Source organism: Salvelinus alpinus, chromosome 4 (genome assembly GCF_045679555.1).
Source record: "Salvelinus alpinus chromosome 4, SLU_Salpinus.1, whole genome shotgun sequence".
Lineage (NCBI taxonomy): Eukaryota > Metazoa > Chordata > Actinopteri > Salmoniformes > Salmonidae > Salvelinus > Salvelinus alpinus.
Window position 1 is genome coordinate 39019783 of NC_092089.1, and position 15527 is coordinate 39035309.

The following is a 15527-nucleotide window of genomic DNA, read 5'->3' on the forward strand; positions in this document are numbered from 1 at the left end:
CCATGTTGATGCTCTCTTTGCGGGGGTGGGGTGCATGGGGTGGGCAGGAGTGGCATAGGTCTGATCTGAGGGGGCCTAAATGGGGTGTGGGCATGGTTGATGTGGGGGGGTGTTGATTGGTTGGGGTGGGGGTGTGGATGTGTCTGGGGGTGCTGTGGTCTGGATGTAAGTCCTCTTGGCGTGGGTCCTCTATGTGTAGGTCCACGGGGGGGTCCTGCAGGTCTTGGAGGGTGTCTCGCTGGTCTGGGTGGGGTGTCTATTGATCTGTTGCTCCTGTGTGAAGTGTTGGGGCTGCGTTTGAGAGCGATGTCCTTTAGAGTCCGGACAAAGGTGGGCACTGCTGCCTTATAGAGGTGGACCTGGTCATAGAGGCTGTTCAAGTCCAGGGTGGAGTGGTGGGCCAGGAAAACATTTGGTTTTGAGGCACAGTCACGGGAAATGCTTGCGTTTACCCGCTGTATTGTAGCAGGGTGGAAGTCTTTTCGTGGTAGCAGGGTGGAGATAACCACTTGTGCATTGGGGAAAGTAGAAGAAGCTTTTTCAATCACTCCCTTCAGTGCTGTGGCCACCCTTTCCTGCTTTGCTCTCAGGTCGTTTGTGCCTGTGTGTATTATTATGTGGCTAGGTGAGCCTAGTTTGTCCTCAGACAGAAGGTCTAGGGCGCGCTGGGTGTTTGGACACCAGAGTTTAGACACACTGTGTTTGGGAAAAAGTTTTTTTCTTCTATATATTTCCCATTGGAGTCCATAAGGAGAACAATCTGTGTCTTGTGTTTGTTCTCAGTGGGTGTGGGGGGGTTGTCAGGAGGGCTATCAGGGTGGCTGACAGGGGGGGTGCTCAGGGGGGGTGAGAGCTGCTGGGCTTGGGTTTTTTCTTTTGTCTGTTCTGCTGTGATGTTGACTCTATGGTCAGGGTCTGGTGTGGACTGTTCTGCTGTGGTGTCGAGACTTTTGTCCGGTGCTGAGGTGGGCTGTTCTGCTGGCGTCTCTGTGGGGATGGCCACCTCCCTAGTGGGTTGTTCTCTGTCACATGCCATCCCCCTCAACCTCTCCTCCAGCAGTCTGATCCTCTCCTCCATGTCTCTCTCTCTCTCTCTCTCTCTCTCTCTCTCTCTCTCTCTCTCTCTCTCTCTCTCTCTCTCTCTCTCTCTCTCTCTCTCTCTCTCTCTCTCTCTCTCTCTCTCTCTCTCTCTCTCTCTCTCACTACACATATATACACTCTCTCCCTCTCTCTTTGTCCAACTCAGTAGATTCCAAAGCAATCTCCATTCATCCCTCTGTGTTGTCGCCTTGGTTCGTGTGTGCGTGGCTGCCCAGGAGAGAAAGCTGTGAGCGACACTTTTAATTTTCGACATCCTGCATCACTGTCGGCGCGGTGTTAGCAGCGTGGGGGTTAGTGTTAGCCCCGTCCCATCTCCCATCACCCACAGAGAGGATCTCCGGAACTGTCTGACAAACTCAGCACCTTTCTACAGGGTCAGTGTGTGTCATAGGCACTTCGTCAAGATGAAAAACAGTGTAGCGGGAACAGCAATGGAATACACAGTCACAGTGGGAGATGATGTGATATGAAGCCGTCTCCTAAAGTTCTATCCCTCACTGTGAAGGTCCACACCAGCAGGTGTTTCAGAGCCACGTAGCCAGACGGGTCCACCATAGAAATATAATTACTTTAGTTCCTGGTTATGGGTACACTTCTTACCTTACATCCTGGCCGCTAGTCCACCCATCATGGTAAATTGACTTGAATGAGGATGTCCATTCTAGTAATTCTATTTCTGTTTTCAGAGCCAGGTAGGATCATAGAGGTCCTATAATTCAGTTGATTCAGGCATTTCCACCCACAGGCTCCACACTGCAGCCAGGCAGCCCAGCAGGCACATGGATGTATCACCAGAGAAAGAAATTTACAAAGGCCTTACCTGTCACTCTCGTCCCAGGAGATGCAGGTCTGGTTTGTGGTGCCCTGATCAGACAGAGAGAGAAACGGTCACATGGTTGCCATATGCATAGCCACAGGTTGCAGGGGTGCTGAGGGTGCTGCAGCACCCCCTGAAAAATCACAATAAAAAAATCATCTTCCCGTGGCCATGGACATATGCTCTGATTACAGATGTTCTCATATACCTCCCTATAACTCCATGGACATATGCTCTGATTACAGATGTTCTCTTATACCTCCATATAACTCCATGGACATATGCTCTGATTACAGATGTTCTCATATACCTCCATATAACTCCATGGACATATGCTCTGATTACAGATGTTCTCATATACCTCCATATAACTCCATGGACATATGCTCTGATTACAGATGTTCTCATATACCTCCATATAACTCCATGGACATATGCTCTGATTACAGATGTTCTCATATACCTCCATATAACTCCATGGACATATGCTCTGATTACAGATGTTCTCATATACCTCCATATAACTCCATGGACATATGCTCTGATTACAGATGTTCTCGTATACCTCCAGTTGTGAGGATGATGAAATTGATTTGTCTAGTGCTTTTCTAAGTGCTAAAAGTGCTTTTCAGTGATAAAGGCATGGTAAGTCTTTTGAAATGCTCTCAAATATCAGTACCTTGTGTATTTATGGGATAAGCCACAGGATTAGTCAAGGCCCTTCCTACTCTGTTACACTACAGGGGTCAATTACTACTGAGGTCACTGCTCAGGTCAGAGGGTCAGATGTGAAAGGTCACTCACGTTGTAAAGGTGTGAGAACTGGACCTCCACCGGGGTAGAGAGGGATCCTGGGGTGGGCTTGATGGTCACAGACACCACCTTGGAGTTGAGCACGGTGCTGTTTCTGGAGGGAGGGAGGGAGGGAGGGAGGGAGGGAGGGAGGGAGGGAGGGAGGGAGGGAGGGAGGGAGGGAGGGAGGGAGGGAGGGAGGGAGGGAGGGAGGGAGGGAGGGAGGGAGGGAGGGAGGGAGGGAGTGGTGTCACCAGCATAGGACAACACACATGGTCAGGTGACATATCACATGAGAACCACACATCATTGTCATCGTTGTCAATCGCTGTTCCCTTCAACCAACTCAAACCTCCCTGCAGTAATACTGCCCCATCCCTACAACACATGTTCCCATCTCTCCCTAACACAGCATACAATTCCCTCAAGACACCCTTGTATGTCCCAGCACTTAACCCATGTCCCGTTTGAAATAGACAATGTTTCACAGTCCCCACACTCTGACTCCCCCCCTACTCTCTCTCATCCGCAACTTCTCCCTCTCTCTCTTTCTCCCTCTCGCTCTTTCTCCCTCTCACTCTTTCTCCCTCTCACTCTTTCTCCCTCTCACTCTTTCTCCCTCTCGCTTCTCAGAACGCAATCAGTCAACATAAACACTTGTGTCAGCCAGTCTCTGTCTGAAACTGATCACATTTCCTTGAAGGGGAAAAAGATTCTGAGGGGAAAAAGGAAAGAACAAATAACTAACTAGGCCTGGGTAAAGACAAAATAGAAGAGGAGTTTCCACACGCACACCCTGGGGTGAAAGTAGATTTCATTTGTTATCGGTACAGGACTCCCAAGCTCGCGCACAATACATTTTTTTATCGCCTTGGTGTAATCATATAATTACATAGGCCTATAGAATCCCTATTCATTTTGTATATGATCTCTGTGGGCCTTGTGCCCTAGACCTAGTGAAGATCTGTCATATCACTAACATGTATTACCTTTTAATGTGGCATAAAAACAACCAGTCATGATGTTTTCAACTGGTTGTCAAACAATTACTTCAAACGCGCACGTTCGTCAACTTGCAAATAATTCCAGCTTCCTAACCCCAACAGAGCACTGTGCACCCGCAATTTGGTGAATGGAAAGAGGCATCTGTTACAAAACCTTTTACTGCAGTGGGCTAAATCAGGGTCACACAGGCTGTTTCTTGGTAGTGTTAAACAAATCTACTTTGAAACTAAAGTATACACCTCACATACATGGTTATGGGCTTAAAAAGAGACACCTGTACCCTGTCAGATATAGAGTTGAAATGTATTAACTTGTGAGTTTGCATCCCAATATTACACTTGATATACATCACAGAAGACTGAAATATAACAAAACCATTTGACATGGAAACACCGGATTTTCGGTGGGTTTTTGAAATAACGTTTATTAATTATGAAATTGTGAAAGATATTAATAACATTCCATCTATCGGGCCACTAGGTCATTTGACTGCAGGAAAGGGCTACAAAATACATCAGTTTGCAGTGAATGAAGTATGTGGGAGGGTTGAGTGTGATTCCGCCACGCTAGCCTGTGTTCCTCCATCTCATTATACATGCACATAACATTGACATAATGGAGAGAACACTCCTCACTGGACGAGAGAAAGCTGTAGCTCACAAATACACATGCAGTTTGAATGCATGTGCTTAGCTTAAAGCAGTTCTCTGAAATGTTATTCATTCTAGCTCCTTCAGACAAGAGACTAAGGAACTACGTGGTAGCATTCAAAGCCCATTAGCCACCAATCAAAAGAGCTTCTGGGATGCGTTCTGTGCTGGCCTGCGTTCCAAATGGCACCCCATTCCCTTTATAGTACACTTCTTTGACACATCCCTGGAGAAAGCATTGTAAGTAGAGATGTCAGTATACCACTCTCACCTCTGTAGAGATAGGATGCTGCCCAGGTTTCTGTAGAGAACGATCCCGGTGACAAACGCTGACAAGTCATCTGCATCTGGAGTACAACACAGACATGTGCCCACCGTTCAGACACAGACCAACACACACACACGAATAGACACAAATGAGATGGAGAGCGAGAGCGAGAGAGATAGGGAGAGAGAGAAAGAAAGAGAGAGAGAGAGAAAGCCCCTTAAATTGAAATTGAATTGATAGAGAGAGAGGGAGAGAGAGAGAGAGATATGGGGGGAGAGAAAGAGCGAGAGGGACAGGTCAGTCAGAATCCAATAGAAAAGGGAGAGAGGGGGAGAGATGGAGGAGTGACGTGTGTTTGTGTTAGTGTGTCAGTGGTGTGTGTATGTGTGTGTGTGTGTGTGTGTGTGTGTGTGTGTGTGTGTGTGTGTGTGTGTGTGTGTGTGTGTGTGTGTGTGATGACCTGCAGCTCTAGTCTTAGTGGTCTGTGTGAAGGACAGCAGGAGAGAGAATACAGGTCAGCCAGTCTCCCACCTGTCCTCTTGGCTCTGTACCTCTGCAGCTGGCCTATATAACTACCCATCTATAAACAGACACTCACACGGCATCATCACTCACACACAAACACACTTACATACAGACTTACTCATAATCACTAAATAGCCATTTAAACAGACCGAATAAACATGTTTACACATACATGCACTTAAACACACTTAAACACACTTAAACACACTTAAACACAAACACACACACACACACACACACACACACACACACACACACACACACACACACACACACACACACACACACACACACACACACACACACACACACACACACACACACACACACACACACACACACACACACACACATACAGCCAAATGCAAAAGGCCAGATGACACTGAAACGTTTTCCACTGTCACACAACAATGTATTTCATGCGACAAAAATGGTTGCCATGGTAGCAGGGTTGGGCATGGCATGCCGTGATGGAAGAATGCACTGGCAAAATAGAGAAAAAACACACCCAGAAAACCCCAGAAAAATATGAGATTTAGTCCAACCTGTGTCACAGCTAAACTAAACTGCTGGGCGGAAGGCCAGAAGAGAAGGACAGGGCCTGAAGCTGTCTCCTGCTGCAGTGTCACAGACAGAAACCCACAAAGTCCATCTGTTCCTCTATCTAAAGGACCTCAGCTCTCTCTCACGCTCCAACACGCTGTGTCTGGCAGGCTGGCAGTATGGATGTGTGCTGAGAGGGCATAGAAGTATGCCAGGCAGCATGCAGAGGGTACTACAGTATACTGCTCCAGGCCAGGCAGCTGAAATCCCATTGGCATCAGGGAGGAATCGAGCGAGAGAGAGGGAAAGTTTGTGTATGCATGCATGCATGTCTGTGTGTGTGTGTGTGTGTGTGTGTGTGTGTGTGTGTGTGTGTGTGTGTGTGTGTGTGTGTGTGTGTGTGTGTGTGTGTGTGTGTGTGTGTGTGTGTGTGTGTGTGTGTGTGTGTGTGTGTGTGTGTGTGTGACATAAAGTACCTTGCACACCCCTTCATATCATGGGCCTGCTAGCCAATATGTTCAGCCAGAATGATCACAGCAGTAGAGAGGCAACAAACGGAGATATTTAACAATTATACAATTCACTGTTGAGTGTGTGTGGGGGGGGGGGGGGGGGGGGGGAGTGTGTGTGTGTGTGTGTGTGTGTGTGTGTGTGTGTGTGTGTGTGTGTGTGTGTGTGTGTGTGTGTGTGTGTGTGTGTGTGTGTGTGTGTGTGTGTGTGTGTGTGTGTGCGTGTTTCAAATGTGTTCCGATGCAAGTCCCCCATCTTTACTGCTCTGATAGTTTCAGAGAGGCGACTGAGGAAAAACATTTCAATCAGTGCAATTGGGGAGCCATTTTGGCCCCCTGTGAGCCATGCCCAGTATAGAGCAGCAGGTGAGAGGCTTGAGTGACTGTTGATGTGCTGTTGCCGCCATGGAGACACTTCTACCAGTGGGGGAGGAGATTAGCCTTAATTGCCCCTGATTGGCTCCTGTTGACTTCTGATTAGCAAGTGACTGGCTCATTAGCATGGTAGCCGTGGTAATGATCTATGTCACAGAGAGAGCCAAACTATCCCATTGGCTGAGACTGAGGAACCCCACGTCTCCACACAGCTGCGAGTCTGGAGGCTCTCAAATGTCAAGTGCAATTCCATATGCAAATTTTGTATGAATGTTTTGTTTATGTGTGTGTCTGTGTGTGTGTCTGTGTGTGTTTTGTGTGTGTGCTCTCACCTGGCTTTCCTGTGGAGAGGATGTTCTTGGAGACAGTAACTCTGTCCTCAGAGCTGCGGGCCCAGTCCATCATCCCCTTCCAGCCCTTCATAGGGAAGCTGATGTCTGCATTACCCGCCACTGGACGCTTGTGGATGGATAGAACTGGAGAGAGAGAGAGAGCTATATTTTATTCACTATATAAACTTCTGACTGTTATGTGAATTTTATGAATAATGACTAAATAAGGTATACATTTAATGCAGAATTGTTACATTTAATGTAGAATTGTAACTAACAGAATTCTAACCGTATCAATTAAATGCATGTTTCTACATAAACAAAGAGGAAGAATTAAACAGACACATTTAGACAGACAACTTGTGACCATTGTGAAACTGATAACAGGAAGAAAGCCACCCCACCCAGGGAGGGGAGAGGCCATTAGGCTTGTAGCAGATTGTGAAACATGTGGTAGCATACGATAAGCCATATATATGTGTTGGAATGGTTTTTAACAGCAGCATTGTCATTTGTCAGAGAGGAGGAGGGACATATAAGACGTGATGACGTAATGTGTGATATATAAGCCAATGTACGTTGTAATAAGTTTCAGAGCTCTCAGAATAAACGGCACTGACTATTTTTAAACTGGTCTCCGTCTGTTTCACTTCCCCAGAATCTTACAACCTCTGGGTGCAGACTGATTGTTTTAATTGAATTGGTTAATAAATATATAGGAATTAAAATTCCTCCAACACTGACTCATGACTTACTTAAGCAATAAGGCCTGGGGGTGTGTGGTATATGGCCAATATACTACGGCTAAGATCTGTTCTTATGTACGACACAACATGGAATGCCTGGATACAGCCCTTAGCCGTGGTGCCTTATGGCTATTATAAACTGGTTACAAACATATTTAGAGCAGTAAAAATACATGTTTTATCATACCTGTGGTACAGTATACGGTCTGATATACCACAGCTGTCAGCCAATTAGCAGTCAGGGCTCGAACCACCCAGTTTATAATATGTGTTAGCCATTTGTTTGGCCAGCCTCTTCTTTCTCACTGTGTACATATTTAAATACAGTAAATACAGTAATTACTAACTTGTTTATTTTCCTTATCTTTCTCCGTCCACCCACCCACCCACCCATCTCTCGCTCTCTCAGTCTCTCTCTGTGTGAGGTATGTGGGACTCAGGGAGTGTGAGGTCAGTAACTAGGAGCGGTGTGGCGGTGGGTGTGGGTGGAGGTTCGGCTGCAGTGCAGACAGCGAGGCGGGCAGCGGGCTGGGCAGAGCTAGAAACAGCACCTTACTGCTGGCCCCTCCACTCCTCCACACACTCCCCAGACACGCCAGCTACAGACCTCCCTGTACACACTGTGCCATGTTTATCTGCAGGTCAGCGAGAAGCCAAGCACCTGCCGATGTGATGCTGTTCGTTTTATAAATATTATATGGTGCGTGAAACAGAGGAGTTCACAGTCACTGTGTTCGTGTGCATGTGTGTGTGCCCGCGCGTGCGTATGTGTGAGTCCATGTGTAAGCAGAAGTTCACAGTCACTGGTCTGGAACTGAGCAGATTGTGAGTGTGATTTTAGGCTCGCTTGAGACACAACCCACTGGGCACAGACGTCAATTCAACGTATATTACACGTTGGTTGAAATGATGTGGAAACAACGTTGATTCAACCAGTGTGTGCCCAGTGGGAACAGCCCAGGATGTCTGTTCTATAGCCCTGTTTGGTTTATGGGTGGTACCCAGGGGGAATGGCAATATTTAGACCTTCTTGCTCACACCCTCTGTTCTGATTCCAAAAGACAGAGAGACTGAACTGACTGAACCAGTGAGATCCACACACACCAGACACAACGCTAACAGATGAGATCCCCCTAGTGTCCAGGCTGGGTGCATATCCAATTCAGATTCTACAGCTCTGGAATACTGCCAATATGGCTATGCCTGCTTTTCTACCATGGCCTAAAGACCTAGTATTAACTAGGAGAAGAGCATATAGTTCAATAGGAAAAGTCCACATTGAACGAAACAAAGGCTCAGCTGTCTGAAAACATTACAAGCCATCGAATCCTTACTTTCTCCGTCCTTGTTTCCACAATTCCCGTCAAAGAGCATTGAGGAAGAGGATCCACAGTCCCTCCCTCGGACCTCCTCCTCCAATGAGCTTTGGAGGAATTCAGGACATGCAATTTGAGAAGAATTGTGGACACAAGAACAGATGAAGCAATATTTTCAGAAAGAGCCAAAGAGACAAAGGTCAAAGGAAAAAGCTTACCTAAGTTATCGGTGACCTCAACCATGTCCTGGAAGTCTTTCATCCTAAGACCGTAGACGTCCACAAAGTCTTCCACCAACCGGAACAGCTCCTTGATGTTTGGACCAAACTGAGAGAGACAAGGGGAAGACAAAGAGAGAGAGAGAGAGAGAGAGAGAGAGAGAGAGAGAGAGAGAGAGAGAGAGAGAGAGAGAGAGAGAGAGAGAGAGAGAGAGAGAGAGAGAGAGAGAGAAGAGAGAGAAGAGAGAGAGAGACAAGAGGACTGATGATTCATGGAGCGAACACCAAACAGACACCAAATGTTCATATGCATCACACACCATCCATATATCTCCCAGGAGACTGGCATGATGTCACTATGATGCCAACGGCTAGACACAAAGGCACCAGAGAATAGTCATTGAAATGATCTCTGTACAGCACATGGCCGACACATCAAGAGGGAGCACAAACTGTGACCATGCATGCTAGCTCATGTGTGTGCATAAAGAAGCGCCAGTGAGTCTGTGAGAAGAAGAGAAAGAGACCAACTCACCAGTTGTGCTTCTTCCCATCTCTCTCTGTTCTCCTCCATCAGCAGGTTACTGACTGACTGGACAAAGTTCTGTGATCCAGTAGAGAAGGAAGAGAAAGGGAGTGAGGAGGCCATGAGACATTACTCTACAACATTAGCCGTCAATTGACCTACTACATTCACTCCAGCCATTTCTTTAACACAAGTCAATTCTAAATGTAGCCCTGACCCAAACCTAATGACCTAATGACTTCCAATCCAAACACATACTCCCTCCTCTTACTCTCATGTCTGCATTGCTGGGGCTGTTGTAGGCCCTTCTGAAGATCTCTGTCATGTTCTTCAGTACGTCCACTATGGCCAGCAAGTCTCCACTGTAGCTGGTCCCATCGCTGGACGTCACCCTGAGCTTGGTCATCACCTCTGAAACTCCATCCCCCACAAGCCCCCGCTGGGCCTTGGACAGGTGTTCCCGAGTCTGGGGAGGAAAGGTATGAGTGAAGCACTCAGAAAATATCACCATTGAATAGAGGTGATCTTCTGATCACTAACATCGATTTATTGTCTGTCTTCTTAATTTGGTCTTGACCATTTATGGTTTGTTAGTAACACCCCACTGGTCACACACTGGTTGAATCAACATTGTTTCCATGTCATTTCAATGAAATTACGTTGCACCAACATGGAAAAGACGTTGAATTGACATCTGTGCCCAGTGAGATGTATTGAACTGAGCAGGCAACATATCTCAAATGGCATCCTATGGGCACTTTGTAGCTTCTGTTTTCAGATGTAAAGTACAAGAGTACATTTTCAATCGTTGATCATCTCTCTGGTACTCACCAGTGTTTGGATGCTGCGGTAGTCATTGGAGATACACTTCATATAAGTGGGGTTCTCCCAGTAGGCTATTCCCTCATCATCCAGAGTGCACCGCCTCAGGATCAGCCCTGGATGGGGACACAGACTGGGGAGTTAACATCACTAGAGCCGTGGGATCCTAGAGGCATAACCCATCTTAAGCCAGGCATGTCTTATGGATATCCCTCTGGCTAGGTGTAGATAGGGAAGGTTAGTAAGGGTTTGCTCTGAGACATGGCTGTAGACTCTTATGGCGTCTAACGTCTGAAGCCATTGGAGTCTACAGCTACAGTGTACTCGGAAAGTATTCAGACCCCTTCACTTTTTTCACATTTTGTTAAGTTACAGCCTTGTTCTAAAATTCATTCAATTTTTTCCCCCTCATCAATCTACACAAAATACCCCATAATGACAAAGCAAAAACATGTTAAAATGTTTTGCAAATGTATGTAAAAAAACAACAGAAATACCTTATTTACATATAGTAAGTATTCAGACCCTATTCTATGAGACTCGAAATTGAGCTCAGATTAATTATATTTTCATTGATCATCCTTAAGATGTTTCTACAACTTCATTGGAGTTCACTTGTGGTAAATTCAACTTATTGGACATTATTTGGAAAGGCACACACGTGTCTATATAAGGTCCCACAGTTGACAGTGGATGTCAGAGCAAAAACCAACCCATGAGGTCAAAGGAATTGTTCGTGGAGCCCCGAGATAGGATTGTGTGGAGGCACATACATTTTTGCAGCATTGAAGGTCGACAAGAACACAGTGGCCTCCATCATTCTTAAATGGAAGAAGTTTGGAACCACCAAGACTCTTCCTAGATCTGGCCGCCGGGCCAAACTGAGCATTCAGGGGAGAAAGGCCTTGGTCAGGGAGTCGACAAAGAACCCAATGGTCACTCTGACAGAGCTCCAGAGTTCCTCTGTGGAATTGGGAGAACCTTCCAGAAGGCCAAACATCTCTGCAGAACTCCACCAATCAGGTCTTTATGGTAGAGTGGCCAGACAGAAGCCACTCCTCAGTAAAAGGCACATGACAGCCCACATGGAGTTTCCCAAACAGCACCTAGACATCTTTGGTCTGAATGCCAAGAATCACGTCTGGAGGAAACCTGGCACCATCCCTAAGCATGGTGGTGGCAACATCATGCTGTGGGAATGTCTTTCAGCGGCAGGGACTGGGACACTAGTCAGGATTGAGGGAAAGATGAACGGAGCAAAGTACAGAGAGATCCTTGATGAAAACCTGCTCCACACGCTCAGCACGTCAGATTGGGGCAAAGGTTCACCTTCCAACAGGACAATGACCTTAAGCACACAGCAAAGACAACACAGGAGTGGCTTTGGGACAAGTCTCTGAATGTCCTTGAGTAGCCCAGTCAGAGCCCGTATTTGAACCCGATCAAACATCTCTGGAGTGACCTGAAAATAGCTTTGCAGCAATGCTCCCCATCCAACCTGACAGAGCTTGAGAGAATATGTAGAGAAGAATGGGAGAAATTCGACAAATACAGGTGTGCCAAGAAGACTCGAGGCTGTAGTCAATGCCATAGGTGCTTCAACAAAGTACTGAGTATTGGGTCTAAATACTTATGTAAATGTAATATTTCAGTTGTTGTTGTTTTTTCAAACATCTAGCTTTTTCATTATGGGGTATTGTGCGTAGACTGATGAGGGATTAAAAAAAAATTTTTTTTTAGAAGTATGCTGTAATGTAACAAAATGTGAGAAAGTCAAGGGGTCTGAATACTTTCCGAATGCACTTTATGTCTCAGGGTAAAAGGGAGGTAGCTCACCATTGGCATTGGGAGGGCAGCGTACGGCCGCTGTGTCCCCTGCTGGAGTCATTTTCCACACTACGTTGGAGAAGTTCTCTTCTGCACAGATCTCATGAGGCTCTGCACCAAAACCAATCAGAGCAAACGTCAGTATTATACCAATCTGAGTGTCAAATGGGTCGTTCCACAGATTCAGTGCCTTTTCAGAAGTATAACTTTGTTTGATTTCACAACATGTGTACATTCTGTCATAAAGGGCATATGTTCACAGTTTCCCATCTCAAGAGGTTAAATATAGAAAAGACTAGTAAGTGCCAAATAAAGTAACAGGGTTTCCTCTTAAATCAGCCATGAATCCCCTTGTGACAGTTGGAATGGAAGCTTGTTGGGTGCAACAGGGATGGCAATTAAATGCAAGCTTCACAAAATAAGATTCTAGCTTGTCCATTGTCACAACGTGGCCCTTTTGGGTGTATATCATGGCTTCCCCCTCTCTTACTTTCTCTCCCACCCCAGGTTTTACAACAGTCTTAAATTCCTGGTAGAAACTCTCTTCACTTCCATGGCGTATTGAGGGAGAGAGCCTATGGAGAACAAAGACATTATTCTTGCCAAAACTCCTAATCCCCAAAATTTGAGAAATAAACAATATTTATATTTTTGAGAATGTTGAAGTATTCAACTGTATGTATGTAGTGCATCCACTCTGAGTTTCCCGCTCTTGAACTGTCCCCACCCCTTTCCTTTGTCTACCAAGCTGTCACATCGGCTTAGCCCACTAGGGATTTTTCTATCATGTCAGTAACCAATGTATGACCTATTGTGTGTGTGTTTATGTAATTATGTGATTGATTCGATTGATTAGTTAGTAAATAAATAATTAAGCCAATTTGTATATCGCTGATTCATCATTTGTGCTAGGGTTCGTGCAGATATCCCAGTGTTTGCGACATTCAGTAATGAGACTGATGAGGTAATAATACATTAATAAGTGACTGTAATCGATAAGATATGAAAATATTAGGGAAATAAATACTCTTTAATGATTTTCCCGTGGTGCCCCGACTTCCTAGTTAATCAAGTTACATGATTAGTTTAATCACGTAAGGAATAATTACACATAGAGAATTTATTTGATAATATAAGTCTTCACATTTTATGATAGTCAACGCTACGACACTATCTATGGGTATCAGGATTGACGTGTTATCCTCGACCCACTCAGTTTTCTGCCACAAAACACCAGAAAAATGCCAAAAATAGTTAAAACAGCTCACCTTCTTTTACACTATGATTTGATTATAAGATGTTCATTGTTTCTATTGAAAAAAATAGGAATAGTTTCACTAAATTAGTGATTAGTTTCACTAAATTAAAACGAGAGTTCAGTTCATATAACAGGGTTGACCATAAAATGAGGGACACTAATCACATGAAATAAATAATAATCTTCAGATAAGACTTTGTCAAAGCAACAAAATAACTAGGTCTTTACAATGATGGTGAAACTTGGAGACATTTTGGGGTTAAGTGTGTTGAAATCTTCCTAGAAGTGACACAGGGTTTGTGTTTGTATTTATAATGGATTTCTATTAGCTGCTGCCAAGGCACAGCCTGGTGTACATTAAAGGGCACTTAATTTAAAGCTAGAATCCTTAATTGAAACAATAATAAAGCTGTCACCCCGCCTGTGTTCTGGTAAAAGCTGAGTGATGGGCCTGGATAAATGTACCCACTCTCAAATTCAATAACAGAGCTATGAATGCAAGGACTGATCATCCATAATATCAAAATTATACTTTTAACCATGTTTTGAGGCTATACTGTGTTTGCTTACATTTTCATTCTTTCCAAACTCTATTTTAAAACATGCTTCTATTTTGGGTTCTGATTGGGTTTTGAGAGTTGAACGAAGCTCATGAGGCACTTATAAGATATATTCTTCAAGAATCAATGGGTATATACTGTATCATTCATTTATAAGTCTAAAAATGGATGTAGCAACTCAGGATTCCAGCTTTAATATAGCAGGTTTTTTAATGGCAATATTGGTGCACAACTTCTACTTAAAATATCAAAAGGGACGCAAAAGGCATTCATTTCGTGGAACAACCTAAATATGTTCAATTTTGACAAAACAGGAAGATATTCATTAATTTGGAAAGTAAACATGAGTACAGTATAATAAAAAATGACAGATTGCAGATTGCAGCTCTGAAGGAGATGAGTGCTATTATTCTAAGTCTTTAGCTTCTATTGGTTTTCTCTCTCTCCCTCCCTCTCACTCTCCCTCTCTCTCTCTCTCCCTCTCTCTCTCCCTCTCTCTCTCCCTCCCTCTCACTCTCCCTCTCTCTCTCTCTCCCTCTCTCTCTCCCTCTCTCTCTCCCTCCCTCTCTCTCTACCTCTCTCTCTCCCTCCCTCTCTCTCTCCCTCCCTCTCACTCTCCCTCTCTACCGCACCTGCTCTCTCGAACTCTGAATGCTCGGTTATGAAAAGCCAACTGACATTTAATCTGACCTGCTGACCTGTTGCACCCTCTACAACCACTGTGATTATTATTATTTGACCCTGCTGGTTATCTATGAACGTTTGAACATATTGAGGAACGATCTGGCCTTAATGGCCATGTACTCTTATAATCTCCACCTGCCACAGCCAGAAGAGGACTGGCCACCCCTCAGAGCCTAGTTCCTCTCTAGCTTTCTTCCTAGGTTCCTGCCTTTCAAGGGAGTTTCTCCTAGCCACCTGCTTCTACATCTGCATTGCCTGACTTTGGGGTTTTAGGATGGGTTTCTCTAGAAGCAGTTTGTAACATCAGCTGATGTAAAGAGGGCTTTATAAATACATTTGATTGATTGATTGGTTGATTGATTGATAAAGAGCACACCTTTCCATGATTGTTTTTTGACTACTCACCTGGACACCTCTTCTCATTGCAGCGTCGCACCTCCTCCCGATCTCCAGGACAATTTTCACCCCCAAAGAAGGGCCCATAGCAAATCCTCTGTCTCTGTTGGCTCCCCCCACCACATGTCTTGGTGCAGCCCACCCACAACGTCCAAGGATGCCACTTCCCCTCCACTAAGACACAGAACACAGCTCTAATGGTTAAGATCAGGATAGGCGGATAGTAAACTGATCCTAGATCTGTACCTGTGGGCAAC

At 45.1% G+C, this 15527-nt stretch overlaps 1 protein-coding gene across 9 annotated transcripts in view; it reads right to left on the reverse strand.

Annotated features, from left to right (window-relative positions):
* LOC139573491 (adhesion G protein-coupled receptor B1-like) overlaps nt 1-15527 on the reverse strand; it is a 98546-nt gene that overhangs the window by 31053 nt on the left and 51966 nt on the right. For all 9 annotated transcript variants that reach the window (XM_071396988.1, XM_071396986.1, XM_071396987.1 and 6 more), the window contains 10 exons: nt 15280-15444; nt 12382-12483; nt 10555-10661; nt 9995-10189; nt 9733-9801; nt 9198-9306; nt 6918-7061; nt 4637-4712; nt 2723-2825; nt 1922-1965 (listed from right to left, as the gene is read on the reverse strand). In XM_071396988.1, the coding sequence (XP_071253089.1) occupies nt 1922-1965; nt 2723-2825; nt 4637-4712; nt 6918-7061; nt 9198-9306; nt 9733-9801; nt 9995-10189; nt 10555-10661; nt 12382-12483; nt 15280-15444 (1114 nt within the window). The remainder of the gene's footprint in view (nt 1-1921; nt 1966-2722; nt 2826-4636; nt 4713-6917; nt 7062-9197; nt 9307-9732; nt 9802-9994; nt 10190-10554; nt 10662-12381; nt 12484-15279; nt 15445-15527) is intronic.